General features: G+C 40.7%; 1 protein-coding gene across 2 annotated transcripts in view; it reads right to left on the reverse strand.

Annotated features, from left to right (window-relative positions):
- CDH13 (cadherin 13) overlaps positions 1-16,302 on the reverse strand; it is a 446,793-nt gene that overhangs the window by 39,611 nt on the left and 390,880 nt on the right. For both annotated transcript variants that reach the window (XM_005428754.2, XM_031063408.1), the window contains exons 9-10: positions 8,218-8,400; positions 6,996-7,249 (exon numbers count right to left, since the gene is read on the reverse strand). In XM_005428754.2, the coding sequence (XP_005428811.1) occupies positions 6,996-7,249; positions 8,218-8,400 (437 nt within the window). The remainder of the gene's footprint in view (positions 1-6,995; positions 7,250-8,217; positions 8,401-16,302) is intronic.

Below are 16,302 nucleotides of genomic sequence, written 5' to 3' on the forward strand. Positions count from 1 at the left end.
ACAGCTGGGGGAAAAGCACATCCTGCACTCTGCTGTGGGAGCTGGCAGAGGTGGAACTGGCTCTCCTGGATGGGCAGCATCAAGTGCTGTCCGCAGCTTTTACTGAGTCATCTTTGCCAGATGTTTCAATTCTCTCAGCAGTGGAACTTAATTCCAGTCATTTGTTCTCTTCTGTCCAATCTCTGTAGCTCCCACCTGAGAATTTTTATTTATTTTCTTTTATTTGTTTTGTTTTGTTTTGTTTTAATCAGCTGCTTCCTCCACATTAGCTCAGTGTTGGTGATAAATCCAGACAGTGCTGGCCAGCTACAAACCAGGGAAACCGGGGCTGATCTGGCTCCATTTTCCCCCTTCCAGAGTCACATCAGTGTGGTCTGGGTGTGAGAGGAGAATAAAGGAGGGACAGCTCCAGAAACAATTCTGCTGCTTTCCCTAATGCTGTAGGCCTAAAGAGTTTGCTGTAGGGGAGAAGAGGGGTCATTTAAATTTAAATGAAAAGTGCAAGTCAGTTTGGTCAAACTGCCAAAAAAAAAAAAAAATTCAAAAGACAATGCAAGTTTTACTATTTTTTCCTTCAGATTTTAGTTCTATGATTGTAAAATACAAACACCACAATAATTACCCACTCAGGTGGTATTAACACCTTCAAGGAACAGTGTCAGTAAAAAGAGTGCTGTGTAAAATGCTCTTGAGCCAGTGGCCACTGAGAACCTGCAGTGGGTGAGGGAGCTGCCCAAGTCCATCCTTTCAGAGCTGATTAAATCTCCTCTTTTCTGGCATTGTTAGCTGGACACCCCCATACCCACAGCTCTCCAGAGCTGGAGTTTCTGTGTTTCAGAGTTCACAAAGACAGAAGTGAAAAAACCTTGCATTGCTTCAAGCAGATTCTGTCTCTCCCTGCCTTTCCATCTAACTTAAAAAAGAGAAAGGAAGAGAAAAACAGTGCACACTGCTCAATACACAGCAACTTCAGATCCAGAGATGCACTACAAATTCCCAGTGGCTGGGTTCAGGCAGGGCCATCAATAAAACTGCAGAGCCAACTTGAGATGCTCCTGGGTATAACTTACAGTGAAAAACTCTGCTGCTGCATGCTGAGAGCGTGGCTCAGCCATTCATTTGTAACAATGGAGCTATTCTCCTGTCTGCACAAGGAAAACAAATCTCCTGTTGTTAGGAATCAAAGACAAGTCCTTCAGACTCTAGGAGACATATTTAACCATGACTAAGTGTGTTGCTTCCTAAGCATTCACTCTTTAAGTCTTCCTATCCCTCTCTCATTATGTAGTACTTCTGGAAGTGATTGGAGTGTATCCCAAAAAAGCGAATTTATTGACCTCCACCGGCAACAAAAGTGCTTTAAAAAGGCTTGATGTGCAACAAAGTATGCAAAATTGATCCCTTAAGTGGTTGTGAGCAATGTGATGTGAAGCCTCATCCTTGTTCGCAGGGGGTTCAGGATTTCTGGAAAAATCCTGGCAAGAGGCATGAAAAAGGCTTTTTGAATTGTCTGTGATTCATGGCTTACGCATTCTCTGTGTGCAAGGGTGGGGATAGGCAGGCAAGGAAAGGAACAGAAGTAAAACTTGCTTTTTCCAAAGAATTCTCCTTAGTTTTCTCAACCATTTGAGATTTGGGAGAAATTTACTGAGCTATGAATCCATTTCAGTATAGTTTCAGCATGATTTCATAGCATTTCAGGCAGCCAATTTATTTTATTTATACATCTTTTGGACAAAGATCATGGCTGCCATCGATCAGAGGCTGCAACATTTCCACTGATTTCCACCAACTCCACAAGCACCAACCCCAAAGTCAGGATGATCTAATCTAAAACAAAACAGCAAAGACTCCTGTTCCCAGAGGCGCTGGCCAGTCCATCACCCAGAGGTTCTTGGTGAGAACACAAACCATGCACAGAATCATCCAGGCTGCGAGAGACCTTTGAGATCCAACTGCAAACCAAGGTCCAACCCCTAAAGTGCATCTCCACGAGCCACATCCAGACAGCCTTGGACACTTCCAGACCTGTGTCTCCCTCCACCGCCTCCCTGAGCAGATTATTCTGATACCTGAACACCCTTGCACTGAATTTTTCATTTTTCCCAGTGTCTAATCTGAACCTCCCCTGGTTAACTGAAGGCTCTCCCTTCTCTCATCCTTTCACTGGAGACTTCACAAAAGAGACTCACTAGAACCTCCTTCAAGGCAGCAAAACCCACAATCACTCTGAATTCACTTGGGCTCAGCCTCCTCCTTCTCCTGCTCTGATGCTCCAGCATGAAGCCTCATTAATGCTTAGTTTGCTGCACAGAAAAATGCAATTTATATTAAGAGAAACAGAGTCTGTTCCCCTCCCAGACAGAGCAGTAGCTGTTATTTGGAAATGCTGACAATAATAAATGACTTTGCTCCTATTTCCAGATGTGGAAACAGTGTCCCTGGGCTTCCAGAAGCCACCTGTACTATGTGGGGCAGCTTGCTCTAAATATTATACATAAATATTATACATAAATATATACCTTATTTGCATACAGAGCTTCTGATATCTCTGCAGCCTTTCATGTGCCCGTGAAACTCGGTGCAGTTTTGGGTTCTAAGCTCTCCAGCTTCAAATGCTGCATTTTAATTCTACTTAATGAATTAGATATGCTTTAGAGCTGTAATAAACTTTTCTTATGAAGATATTTCTGAAGCACTGAGTCACATTGCTTACTGAGGATAAACAATGTGTTTACATAAATAATTTAAAATCCAAGAGCACAGTAGGTAATAAAAATATATTGCCATGATAAGCCGCGAAACCAGAAAACAACACTGCTCTAATTAAAAATTACAAATACACTGCAGTAAACAACTTATTTACACGTAGTTAAAAGTTTAACTGCTGAATATTCTGCACTTGTTGAATCCTAAAAAGGGAAAAATACTGAAACCAATCTCTTCACACAGTCAAATATTGAGAATCGTAACTGTGTTTAATTAAGATCTACTGTTAATAATGGGTTTCAGAGTGAGGTTCTTCTTTTAATTTCCCAAGGTAGAAAATGTTATTAAATTTGGCCTTTAACTTCTCATTGACACGTACACTTAAAACTTCTGATTAAAATTTCAGAGGTTGGGAAGAAGTACCCAAAATTAAACTCTCAAATCTGGCACAAAAATAACAATGGTCCCTGATTAAGAAATCAAATTTCAGAAACTTTATTACTGTTCTATTAATAAATTGTTGGGTTATAATTAAAATGGGGCCTGCTGGATTTCTTTCATTTTTTAATAGAAAAGATGGAAACTGGAGAGAGATTTAAATGCTTAAAAAAAAAGAAAAAAAGGAAAAAAGAAAGTTCAATGGATCTGAGAAACACAACCCAGCTTGAGCAGGTTCTTTTTCTTTCTGGGAGCAAGGAGAGTGGAACAAACTCTGGTTTCCACCTCTTATTTTCAGGATGATGCTCCCATCTCTGCCTGGAGTTCCTCTGGAATTTTAGTGCCAATGGAAAGGGAAGAGCTGGCACCAGGCAAGTTCTGCCACTGGTGTGCAGACCAACGGCCACAGCCCCAGCTCTGGCATTTGGAGCCTTATTTTTCCCACTGAAACACATTTTTTGCCAGCTTGTTTCAGCTCTGTAATGAAATTCTTCCTCAGCCTGCAAAAACACTTGAAGCTGAAGAATAAGAAGGAAAATTGCTTCAAAAAGTACAGCTGTCTTCAGGAAATTTTACAAAGTGAGCCACGTTTTTCAGAGATAAGTAATTCGATTCTGATTCAGATCTGCATTGTTCAAAGAATAAATTCAATCTAGTTGCAGACAATGGCAAAAATGCTTTCTCCACTCTTTTTTGTTGGTCTTGAAATGCATTTATCATGTTATATCTAGTAGAGTAACTAAATTTCCTGATTACAAATAATCAGCTGCTCCTTCTACAAGTTCTATACAGAAAATTAACTAAAAATATCCCTGCAATTGGATATATTTCAGTTGTAACAGGATGAAAAAAGAACCCAAAGCCCACCAACATTACTAATTCTCTGCTGGTCTGCCCATTTTGAAGAGGTTTATACTTTGTTGGGGGTGATGTACACAGTTCACACAGCACAAATATGACATTCATTGCTTCTTGCAGACAAAACATTGCTCACTCATGATTATTAATAATCAATTAATCCACAGACTCATTTAGGAGCCTGTGCTGACCCTGCTTGGCCTTTATTTTACCATATAGTCACAGCAAGGGCTGATGGCACAATTATAGTCTGAGAACCACAAATTTGGAATCAGTGCTCTATAAAAGTCCTGCACACTGTCCCAAACTCTGAACACACACCTGTCTGTGGGAATTGGAGGCAAACATTTCAGCCAGACCCCAACCACGGGGTGGTTTTGGCTTTTATACATGGAATTTCACCCTGTCCTTAATTGCAGATGCTGTTCTCATCCCACAGTCTGCCTTTTTCAGGGCTGGCACCCAGGTGTTTCAACACCTGTCAGCATTAAAACATCTTTTAAAAATGCTGCTTTATGCTTTCCTGTCATTTTAGCAATAGGACTGACATGTATTCAAATTAGCCTTTTCCTGATGCATTCTACCATTTCCCAGATTTCCATTACATTTGCATTATTTTCCTCTAACTTACACAACAATTTCCCTTTCCATAGTTCCTTTATATGATCATTCCTCATTCCCAGCCCAGTCTAGCTTTGTTCTGCTCTTCTTTTCTGCACATAACAGGAAAAAAAAATCTCGCTTTTGGCTGTAAGCCTTCCATACTTGGCTATGCAGAAACAGTAAATCTTCTGGGAAAATTCTCTTTATCTTATGAGTTGGTCAAGATTTGGGAGTTCCTTGGCACCAGGTGTGGTGAACTGCAGAACATGTTTATGTTTCTTAACTGCTCACACCACCCTTAAAGCAAATTGAAGAGTATTCAGTGACTCTCTGGATGCCTTTTAAATTCAGGGACAATGTAGTTTGGAAAAATTCAGCGAAATCATTAGTCAAGGGGAAAATTTCAGGTAATAGCTCCTCGATTGTTGGCTTTGGTGATGAAATCCTTACATTTTCATGGCTTTTCTCTTTTAGAATCACACAATCAGGTGTTATGTTAATGAATATTAGTTTTCCCATCTCCCATGAAAATACATAAATTATGGAGAGCACCAATAAATTAATTTCTTAAACTCAGTCCAAAACCCAAAGGAAATAAATACCTGCACAAGCCAGGTCCTGAGCAAAGTTGCTGAGGGTCTGACAACCATCCATAGACACAAATTTTTGTGTGTGAAATAAGGGGTCTTTGGAGCAAAAGCTAAAGTTAAGAATAAGAAATTATTCTATAAATAAATCCATTTATAAACAAGGGAAATGATGTGTTAAGAATCATCCTGCAGATAAACTGCTTTTCTATGGTAGAAGTCAAAGGAGAAAAACTGAACTATTAATGCTATTAACAACATTATCTTTGACGCAGAGAATTGAAACTTTTAATTATCTGCCTTGACTTTTTCCTCCTTCCTCAACGAGCACACTCCCCTGCTTAAATTCACCTCCTCATCATTCAAATCTGAATCCTTTGCAGTGACATTTTCACCAAGACTTGCTGCTGACAGACAACATCTCCAAGATCACCAGCTTCCTTTATTGTGGAGCAGTACACGTGTCAAACCTTCTTTAAGGATTGCACAATCACTGCTAAATAACCCTGTGACAGCAGAGAGAGCTCTGCCCATGGTCTGGATTGACAGAGCCATTGTTCAGCTGCAGCTTTGAAGTCGTTCTCACAAGGAGTTTATCCCCTTTTATATACACTGAGACCTGGGGGAGATGATACTTACAAGGAGAAATGAAAAATTAAACACAGCTGTAGGTTTTAGTGGTAGTGCCTAACCTGTAATTCTCAAATGCTGACAAAAGCTGTCTGGAAAGCCAATTTAGTTCTAGAGAACAAAGTGGTTGCTTTTTTTTTTTTTTCATTTTTCATAGAATCTAAAGCCAAAGGAACAAACCAGATGGATCAAAATATAAGATGATGATACCACGTAATACCCAGGTTTGCCCCTTGTGACATGGCACAAGTGTGGGATTATATTATTACAGCACAGAAATGATAATTTATTTTCATTTCTCTGGACAAGGCCAAGTCTTAGCTTCCTTTAGCTTCAGTCTTTCACTGGGAAATATTTTCTCAGCTCTTGAAAGCAGATGGACAGTCATTATTTTACTGAGGGACATTATAAATGATCATAAACTGATTTAAACCCTATGTAAAACAGATGCATCACTTCTATAGACATTTTAAATTTTTATATATCTTCCCTGGCTCTCATGAAGGAAGAGGAATAAGCAAGCAGGTTAAAAGTAATTCTGAAAGTATGCAAAGCCAAATCTATTCCTTGTGGCACTTGATTGTTCTACTGTAGGAACTTCACGGAGTGGAAAATTATTGCTTCCCGTGTCTTCAACAAACTGAATCTCTAATTGCAGGACAAAACATAAATTGTAACTTCTTACTAAATTAAACATAATTCTGCACTGGCAGACAAATTCTTGGGCGCATTGCCAGTTAGTGGAGGATGAAAACGAGGGGGCACTGTGGCATTCACATTTCCTGGAAAAATCCCTTCACTCAGGATTTTGCTCCTGGGAAGCTGAGAAGCCTCAGAGAAAAGGAAAACAATAATTATCTGATTTGCTTCTCCAGGCTTTGGAATGTGTTTGGAGATTGTTTACCCACAGGTGATTGTTTCATTGGTTTCATGTGAATTGTTTTGACTCTTTGGCCAGTCAGGGTCAAGTTGTGTTGGGACTCTGGAAGGAGTCACGAGTTTTCATTATTATCTTTTTAGCATTGTGTAAGTATCCTTTCTGTATTCTTTAGTATAGTTTAGAATTTAATATAATATAGTATCATAAAATAATAAATTAGCCTTCTGAGCACATGGAGTCAGATTCCTCGTTCCTCCCTGCCCACAAATACAACAGGGCACTGCTCCCACCTGATGGTCTGATGCTGCAGCGTGTCGGGGTCGGTGGCGTTCACCGTGAGCACCACGCTGCCCACGGGGATGTTCTCCTGCTTGGTCACTGCCATGGGGTTGGGGTGGAACACGGGGCCCTCGTTGACGTCCTCCACGGTGATCTGCACCGTGGCTGTGGAGCTGGGCCCGTAGGTGATGTCTGGGATCAGCGGGTCTTCGTTCTCCACTTTGATCAGCAGCGTGTGGAAGGCTGAAATCTCGTAGTCTAAAGGCTGCAAAGAAAAAGATCAGAGGGTAAAGGTCAAATACAAATGCTTAATGCTTTTTCCTGTAGCCCGCAGCAAAGCTGCAGGCAGCAGAATTAGCCAGAAAGGGACAGGGACATTCCCTGCACCTGCAGCTTGGCGGGAGTTCAGGATTAGCCACGCTCAGTTCTAAATGACATTGAAGAAAATAAACATAACGGGCTTAAAAACCCATGGAGACATCTCCCTGCCCAAGAGCTCACATTATTTTGCCATACCACATAGACACAATTCAATGTTCATATACTCATGTTTATTTATATGCAACATGTATTTAACAAACAAATGAGTCACACTCATGACAATAACACAAGCTGCTTTCTCAACTCTTGTCTTGAAACCAAAGACAAATACATGCATTTGCCTTAAGAGTTGACAATGCCTCTTCTGAAGCCGAAAAGAGAGCATTCTGGCACAGGCAGCAAACAGGGCTATTTTCTTCTTCTTTTTTTTAAATTTGTCACGTTTGAGACATAGGATTGTCTTCATACAAAGACAGGCAATAAATTTTCCCATGAGATTTTAGAAATATGGGACCAATCCACTTCAGAACTGTGGATTCAGTCTGAATCCACGTCCCTTTCTTCCCTGCTACTTGCATGTGTTCTCTAAGTGAGAACAAAATGGGGCTCTTGAATTCTAATTGTACCTCCAGCAACAAACAAAACTTTGTTGTCAAATGCCATTAATAATTGTGATGCTTACTGCAATCCTGGCTGTTATTTAAGCACAACAGTTAGGGACAGGCAGTCCTTGTGACTAAAAAAATAAGGTTACTGTGACAGAAGAAGGGGTTACACACATAGTTTGGACAAGGGCTGGCTGCCAACTTTATATCTTCTAATAACCCATCCCTGCTGTGCCTTGCTTTATGCAGTGAACCCAGGGGATGAACCTGACAGCAAAAATACAGGGCAGGAGGGGATTGTTCTTACCTTGACAACAGAGAGCATTCCCTCATTAGTCTGGGGGTTGGTGTGGATCTCAAAGCTCTGCCCTGGGTTCCCATTGATGATGGAATAGACAGCTCTCCACGCCCCAGTGGTGGGGTCGTCACGGTCACCCACAGTTAAATTCACTATTACACCTGTGACCCCCTCCTTCACTGTGGCCTGGAACTGGAAAAAAAAACACAGAGGAAATCGTTACTATTTCCACTTAATGACCACACACACATACACACAACAAATATCCAAGGCAGCATTAATTATTTACCCCAGCAGGAGGAAGATGGAATCCTCGACCGAAACTTTAAATAATGCATTCTCACTTATGAAATATGAGGTAGCACATTTCAGCTGCTCTCCATTAATAGATGGCAGATAAGCAGTGATGTGATGGGAATGGAGTTTGGGAAGGTTCTGATCACAAGAAAGTTCAGCCCATATTACTGGAAAGTGAAGCATGAAGTGACCTGCAGTGCTGCATGGCTGCATGTATTCCCAGAAAGGGAATTGAGGGAAGAGGAACCTGCCTTGTACAGACCACTTTTGCCCCCAGTTCCACTTTTATTTGCAAATAAATCCAGTTTTGCATTTCATACTCTTTTTTTTTTATGAATTATCCTACACTCATTCATTTTTCACTGCACTGTTATCAAGACACAAAACAGGTCTCACAAAAACCATTCCCAGAGCATTTTTTGAGGGCTTGCTCTAAGACACTCAGAAATAATTGGACCTCATGCTACCACTTTGTCTGCATAACTAAGAGTCAGTGCTGCTTTCTTTTTTGCAGCGGAAGGATTTTTTTATGACCTTGTGAAATGCATTGCTGGACGATTCAACCCTGTAAGAAAATTCTAGTTTATTCTCCATCATTCTTATTTATGTAGGAAAAAAACATTAAGCAAACCATTGGAAAAGCTTGCAAGGGTCAGACTTAATAACACCCCTCACCTTTCAAGTGCTTGAGGCTGACGTGCTAAAAGCACTGCACGTAAGAGTGATAAGATAATACCTGCTCTGGAGGTGGATAAACCAGGCTGATAACAGACCTAATCCTGAGAAGTGCTGAACATCAGCACTGCCATTACAGATCATTAGGAAATCTTAGCATTTCTAGGGATTAAGCCTTCAAAAGTCCAAAATTACAAACTTTAATGACACAAATAGGTTTTGCTGTACGTGTGCTCCTTAAAAGCTGCATCGCTGGTGACAATGCATCACTCAAGGGCAAGAGTCACCCAAGTGGCTTCAAGCCCTGAATAAACTAAATGTCTTTTCCTCTGTCTTACAGAACACCAGAAGTCATAACACTGCAGAAGAGTTTGGGGAAATACTGAATCCAGAAAATGGTGTTTTATGAATATATAGATTTCCCAGTCTGGACAAATAGTAGGTAAAGTGGATTTCCTCATATGAAAATAAAGAAAATATGACTATGTCTTCCCCTGTGTTCAGTTTTCTTTGTTTTTCTTCTTTTTCCAATAGATTTGATTTATCTTCCCAAACCCCTTTTCAATTTATCTGTATAATTTGAGTGCATGCATTCAGTTCAAGCTTTCCAACCTGATTTCATAAAAGGATGACATTAATAACTGGCTATTTCTATCTTCCTTGGTCGATCTAACAAAGCATTTAAAGATTCTTTTTATTTTGATGGTTAATATGTAACAGGTTGTGATCGAGCTTTGTTTCAGACAGTTCATTAAGCTCATTTTCAGTTTAATTAACTCTAAATGATAATACAACAATATTTTCACTTGCTTTGAAACAAATTAAAAGGAAAACCCTATTAAAAATCTTGGAAATAACAGAAGAGTGATTACCAAGATTGTGTTCCTTCCAGCTCAGCCAAATGTTTTCACTGTCAAACAGACTTGGATACCTCTTACTCTAATTGAAAATAACTAATTAGCCTGATTGATATTTTGATATTATTTCATATTTTCCCAACTTGACCATGCATAATATGAGACATCAGAACCATAAAGGTCAGAATTTTTCCCCACAAGTGCTCAGCACCCAACAATTTCCCTTCAGCTGCATAAAAAGGTGACCAGACTACAGGGAGCCTAATACTAAAGAATCCAACCCTTAGATTTGGCCAGGCATCTGCTCCTAATTCATATTGATCCTTGGGAAAAATCTTTTCCTTAATCCTCCAGTCTGATTCAATTAAGAGTTCAGTACTCCCTTCCTAGCTCACCTTGGGAACTCTTAGGGTAAAATATTAAAAGATATGGCTGTTTTACTCAGATACAATATTGTGAAACCTGTGCAAGAAATTTATTCTTTTTACCCCACCAGTGCCAGACTGTGATGGAAAAGGCTGCCATGGTCTGGCAGTTAGTTAAAAAAATATGGAATTTCAGGCTAAGGATGTCTAAACCAAGGACATCTCAGTTGGGATTGGCTTTTTTCTGCATCCTTGTTTTCCCCTTGTTTAGGAAGAGCTCTCAGTAACTTCAGCTGCAGAGGGAAAGGGCACAAGGACCTGCTGAGGCTCTGGCTCCTGCAGGTCAGGAAATGCCAACATCCCCAGGGAAAGGCTGTGCCAACCAAACAATTCCAGCTGCAGTGGTACCCCCACCCCTAGAGTCCTTCACATTTGGGAAACAATCATATAAACACAGATATTTGGAGCTGTCTGGAACATCAGACTAAAATCTGCTCAAGATGGATGGAAAAGCAGAATGATCAGACCACAGAAGTTGTCACAGAGGTCTACTCTAAATTTATAATGTGCAAGTGCAATAAATCACAGATTTGTGATTGCAAAAGACACATATCTTCTGTGAAATCCTGTGGCCTAGAAAAATACAGTGTATTTTATCTAGAAGGTGAACTCTTTTGTCTGTTCAGTCACCTTTATTTAAGGAATAAACCTCCCAACATCTAGAAAAATCTGTTATACTGTGTCCCTTCCAAAAACAAAAGTAAAAAGGGAATTTAAAAACTAAGAAAGGGCAAAAATTGGAATTAGCTTTGGAAACAGAGAAAAAAATAACCACAGGTTTCTCATATTTCACAGTGAAAGGTTTATATTCTCAAAGCTTAACTGGGAAAGTCTGAACCAGTGCTCTAAAATAAAACCCCACAGTGGCTAACACAAATAATTGGATCACAAGTTAATTGATTTTACTCATTTTAAATATCTGCACATCCCCTAAGCACCACTATAAATTAAGAATAAAGGAGATGAGCTCAGTACTTTATTTAAACTGCTATCATCTGGACCCATTTGAACACTAATAACTTAGAAGGAGAATACCCTGGGCCAGAGTGGGTTTGCTGGAAGGAGCTGTGTGAATTTACTGCTTCTGTCTGAAACGTGAGGTTAACCTGCTCTGTGATGGGCCACGCTGCCATTTATTGTGCTTATCATGGATACAGCCCAGAGATTTTAGCAATTCTGTCATTTTAAAGTTTTAGAAATAGAAGGGAGAAAAAAGATGCAACTCTTCTATTTCTGTATCCAAAATCTTGTGGCAAAATACGCAGAAAATGGACTGATAGAAATTTAGAAGGAGACACTGAGTGAACAGCAGTTAATGGGGAACTGGAAGATTTTGAGGAAAGAAAGTGATGGATGTAGATGAAGAGAGTGAGGCTTGTGAGGGTGCATAAACAGACTGGAAAACATAACAAGTCAGCACCATTTGCCACCATGGTGGACTGATGGGGAGCAGATAAGGACACTGGAATTCTTGTGAGGGATCACCAGCCTGGTTCCACAGGTCCTGGAGGGTGACAAGGAGCAGCTTTTATTTCTGACAGCACAGGTTCAGTACAGGGATGGCAGGGAGAGCAGAAATGTTCAAACCAGCTGTGCCTGAGCAGAGGAGAGAGTCTCAGTCCAACAGACTGCTCCTCCCTTCCCCAGATCTTGCGGGCTGAATTTAGTGGTTGTTTCCTGCTGGAGCCAGGTGGTGACACTGAGCCAAATCCCCCTCCACCCTGAGCCCTGTAATGAGGGGATGGGACAGGGCACTGGCAGCTCTTAGGGACAGAACATTCCTCTGGATGGTCCCAAGACAAACCAGCCTTGTCAGATTGCCACCACACAAAAAGATCTCTTTGCAAAATGTTATCACCTGAGAATCCAGGCACTGACCCCAGCCCAGCCCCAGACATTGCTGGGAGTGGTACCCAGACCCTGTGAAAATCAGATTCCTATCTCACAGCCTCATGTAAAGCTCCTGTAGGGAATGAGATTCTGTTGACTGACTTCTCAGAGCAGATGAAGAGATGAACTTCAGTGCATCTGAACGTCTCCTGTCCAGCTGCAGCCTGAGCACAAACAGCACCTTTAAAAACTGCCTCAGAGTGGGGCACTGGCACCCAAATGAAAGAGCTGCCACAAGCAGCAAACACAAAGCAAGAGAAACGTGCCTGGGGTCGGTGATCAGCACCCAATGGCTCATTAAGATTCTGCACACTGTGATTCCCAATCAGGAATAAACAAATTAAAACTCTGTGTCAGTTTGCATTTATCAGGGTGATATTCCAGTGGAAGGTGTTCTGTGCTGCTATCATGGGTTTGTTTCCTCTCCTATCTATCATAAAAGATGGGAAATAATGGGATGTATTAATTCATATGTCTGTGTTAGAAATTCCACAGAGAAATTGTATTATTGCAATTATCTCCCTCCACTGAAGCCCACTGCCTTTGTGATCATATTTTGTCTGTCTAATTCCTTGAGAATGTGATGACAAGTTATAGAATCTCTTGCAACCTGCTTGCTCTTTTTGCCTTTTCCTTTGCATGCTGCCATTCAGTACAAATGCACCTGAGCTCCCAGGATTTATTTGCCAAGGAAACAAAGCTTTTCCCATAGCCCTGTACCTGCAACATCTCCAAGTACAAATGAATTTTCAGAGTGGTCCCAAAGGTCTGCATTCTGGATCAATCAGGAATGAGAGTCTCATAAATGTCAGAAATGAGCACTTCAGGTGGAATTCAGTGGGACACAGAGCCCAGTTTGCCAGAGAAGGATAACCCAAGTCATTGGCACTTGTAGCAGGGGCAGCACAAGGAGGAAATTGTATTTGTGCAGTGACCAAAGTGGAGCTGCTGATCCTGCAGCCCTTTCCTCCCACCCTTAGGGCCCTGGGTGCTGCCCTGCTGAGCTGGGCCCCTCAAGGGCTGCAAAACTGCACCTGAGCAAAATGAGATTATACCAAACCCTCCACTGAGTGGAAAATGGTGTGGTCAAAGCAAACTTGGTGCTACATCTCCCTAATCTCTTCTGCAGATTTTAAAGGTGTTTTACTTCTAAGACTTTACACAGCCTTTGCTATGTGGACACAAACAGCAGCTCTATTTCACTACAAAAATATCTGCATTAAAGTAATGGATTAGGTTGATGTAAGCTGCACACCGAGCAACACATGAAACACTTGGAAAGCCATTTAGATGAAAGACACCATATAAATATAAAGCATTATCATGGCATGACAAGGATTTGATGGTGTAAACGAGATGCAAAGCAGAAATTATAGCTGTGAGTCACCTAAACAGGCTTTATTATTGTCATTGTCTTACTGCCATAATGCTGGCTCGTAGGCACTGCATTATTTCTTGACTGAAAGTGTTTCTTTCAGCTTATTCTATATTTTTTCTGAGTACATAATATTCTTCCACCTCCCTGGTGAAACTACAAAAAGAATTCAATCATAGTTTAGAAAAAGAAAAACAAAAAAAAAAACTTTTAAATATGTGAAATTGACCATAATAATTTTGGATGCATTTTCAGTTTTTACTTTTGGATCATTTTTCACAGCCTCTGCATTTTAAATGCTTTGTGATCTTTCAAGGCACACACCAGTTGCTTTAAAAAGTAAAAGCAGCACTCACTAATGAAGAACTGAATGAATATTTTTGTCTGCAAAACCTTTGTCTGCAAGTCTGCAACAAGAGGAACCAAACTGAGAGATCAATTAGGTAAATGGAAGGCTAAGGATTCAATTCTGCTCTCTGGAACATGGCTACAACGTCTGCAGGCTCTGAACTTGGGCCTTTTTATAGAGAAACACAAAGATGCTTAAAATCACTGATATTCATCGTGAATGAGAAAAAGAAAGAAAAAAAAAAAAAAGGAAGTTTCAGCATGGCTTCATTTTGTTTTGCTGCTCACCAGTCTGCTTGGAAAAGTACTCAAAGAAACAAAGAAAAAAGAACTTATTAATTAGGCTCCAGGTACAAGTCCCTCTGGACCACTTTTCCATCAGGTTAAAGCCAAATTGTTTCTGGGACTGAGACCACTTCAGGTATTAGAATGAAAAAAAATGGGGGGAAAGGAAAGGAAAGGAAAGGAAAGGAAAGGAGAGGAGAGGAGAGGAGAGGAGAGGAGAGGAGAGGAGAGGAAAGGAGAGGAGAGGAAAGGAAAGGAAAGGAAAGGAAAGGAAAGGAAAGGAAAGGAAAGGAAAGGAAAGGAAAGGAAAGGAAAGGAAAGGAAAGGAAAGGAAAGGAAAGGAAAGGAAAGGAAAGGAAAGGAAAGGAAAGGAAAGGAAAGGAAAGGAAAGGAAAGGAAAGGAAAGGAAAGGAAAGGAAAGGAAAGGAAAGGAAAGGAAAGGAAAGGAAAGGAAAGGAAAGGAAAGGAAAGGAAAGGAAAGGAAAGGAAAGGAAAGGAAAGGAAAGGAAAGGAAAGGAAAGGAAGAGAGGAGAGGAGAGGAGAGGAGAGGAGAGGAGAGGAAAGGAAAGGAAAGGAAAGGAAAGGAAAGGAAAGGAAAGGAAAGGAAAGGAAAGGAAAGGAAAGGAAAGGAAAGGAATCTGCTGGGTGCTGCAGGAGCTGCCTGTAAGGTTGCCAATGTGAATGGTACTTCTGTCCCTCTTGCAGACACCACAAATCTTTGAAAACTTTAGAAGATCTACAGAACAAGATCCTCACAAGAGCCATAAATAAATTTACAGAACTTTCTCCCTGCTTCCTCCCCACAGCAGTACTGAAAGCCCATTCAGAGCTGCTGCTGATTTCAATCCTGTCATTTATGTGCTTGCACAAGACTAAAAAACCATTTGGGGACTGTAAATAAGTGATGGTGAAAGCTTACTTGAAAACAGCTGCTTTTTGGAATTATTTTGAAGATTTTGTTTGCACAAGATTACACTCTTCCTCAGCCTAGCTCAGGGCCTCACTGAGCAAAGGCAAAAAGATAATTCTAACATGTATTAATCATATGTTGAATGCCTGCTTCAAAGCCTGCTACCTCCACGTGTACATCAAATATCTGAAGATTCAGAAGGAAGACAAAGATGCTCTCTATTTTTTTTCCCTGAATATATAAATAATTTAGAAATGATTCATTCTTTTTCACTTTTCCACCTACAAATGCAAGGTGCATTCAGTGGTTTCTGGAATAAATCAAGTACCCACCAAAAACTGGACACCTCTAGAATGATGGTTATATCAGAGAAAAACAAATACTCCTTCTCCAGGTGGACAGAGCACAGTGAAGGGTCACTGTATTTATTACATTAAAGGAACTTTTGAGAAAACCTCAAATAATGACGTTATTGTCTGAGCTATAAAAAATTCCTTCACCTCAGGTAGAACAAACCTTATGTTTAAAACAACAGCATGAGAGAAAATGATGCTGTGAGCAGGGCTGGAGGAGCAGCCTACACCTATTCACCTGCCCAGGGAGCAGGCAGAGCTCTGCCTTTCACATTCATGAGGCTCCTTGTGCTGAATGCAGCCAGCCCAGCTCCTCTCATTTCCTCCTCTGTGCACTTCCCATCCAGGGCAGAGTTCTGTATTCTTCCTAAGATGCTGGATGTCATCTTTAGATGGAGTGAACTTTAAATAGAATACACCTCTCTGGATTTTTCTTTCTTTTTTCACCCACCTGGTTTGAGGAGCACAAAGATTTACAGGATTTTTTCCCACTTATCCTAATAGTGACAAGGCAAGGGAAGGAGCTCTTGTTAAATGGTTGTTTTTCATATTTAGCAGAGCCTTTTTCATACCCTAATCAACTTTTCTGGTGCTGAAGATGAACATCTGAGCATAAATGGTGGAACTCACTGATCCTGCCCTACTAAAAGGAAAAACAGTGCACTTCCCATCCAGGGCA

Source organism: Geospiza fortis, unplaced genomic scaffold, assembly GCF_000277835.1.
Source record: "Geospiza fortis unplaced genomic scaffold, GeoFor_1.0 scaffold1081, whole genome shotgun sequence".
NCBI classification, from domain to species: Eukaryota; Metazoa; Chordata; class Aves; order Passeriformes; family Thraupidae; genus Geospiza; species Geospiza fortis.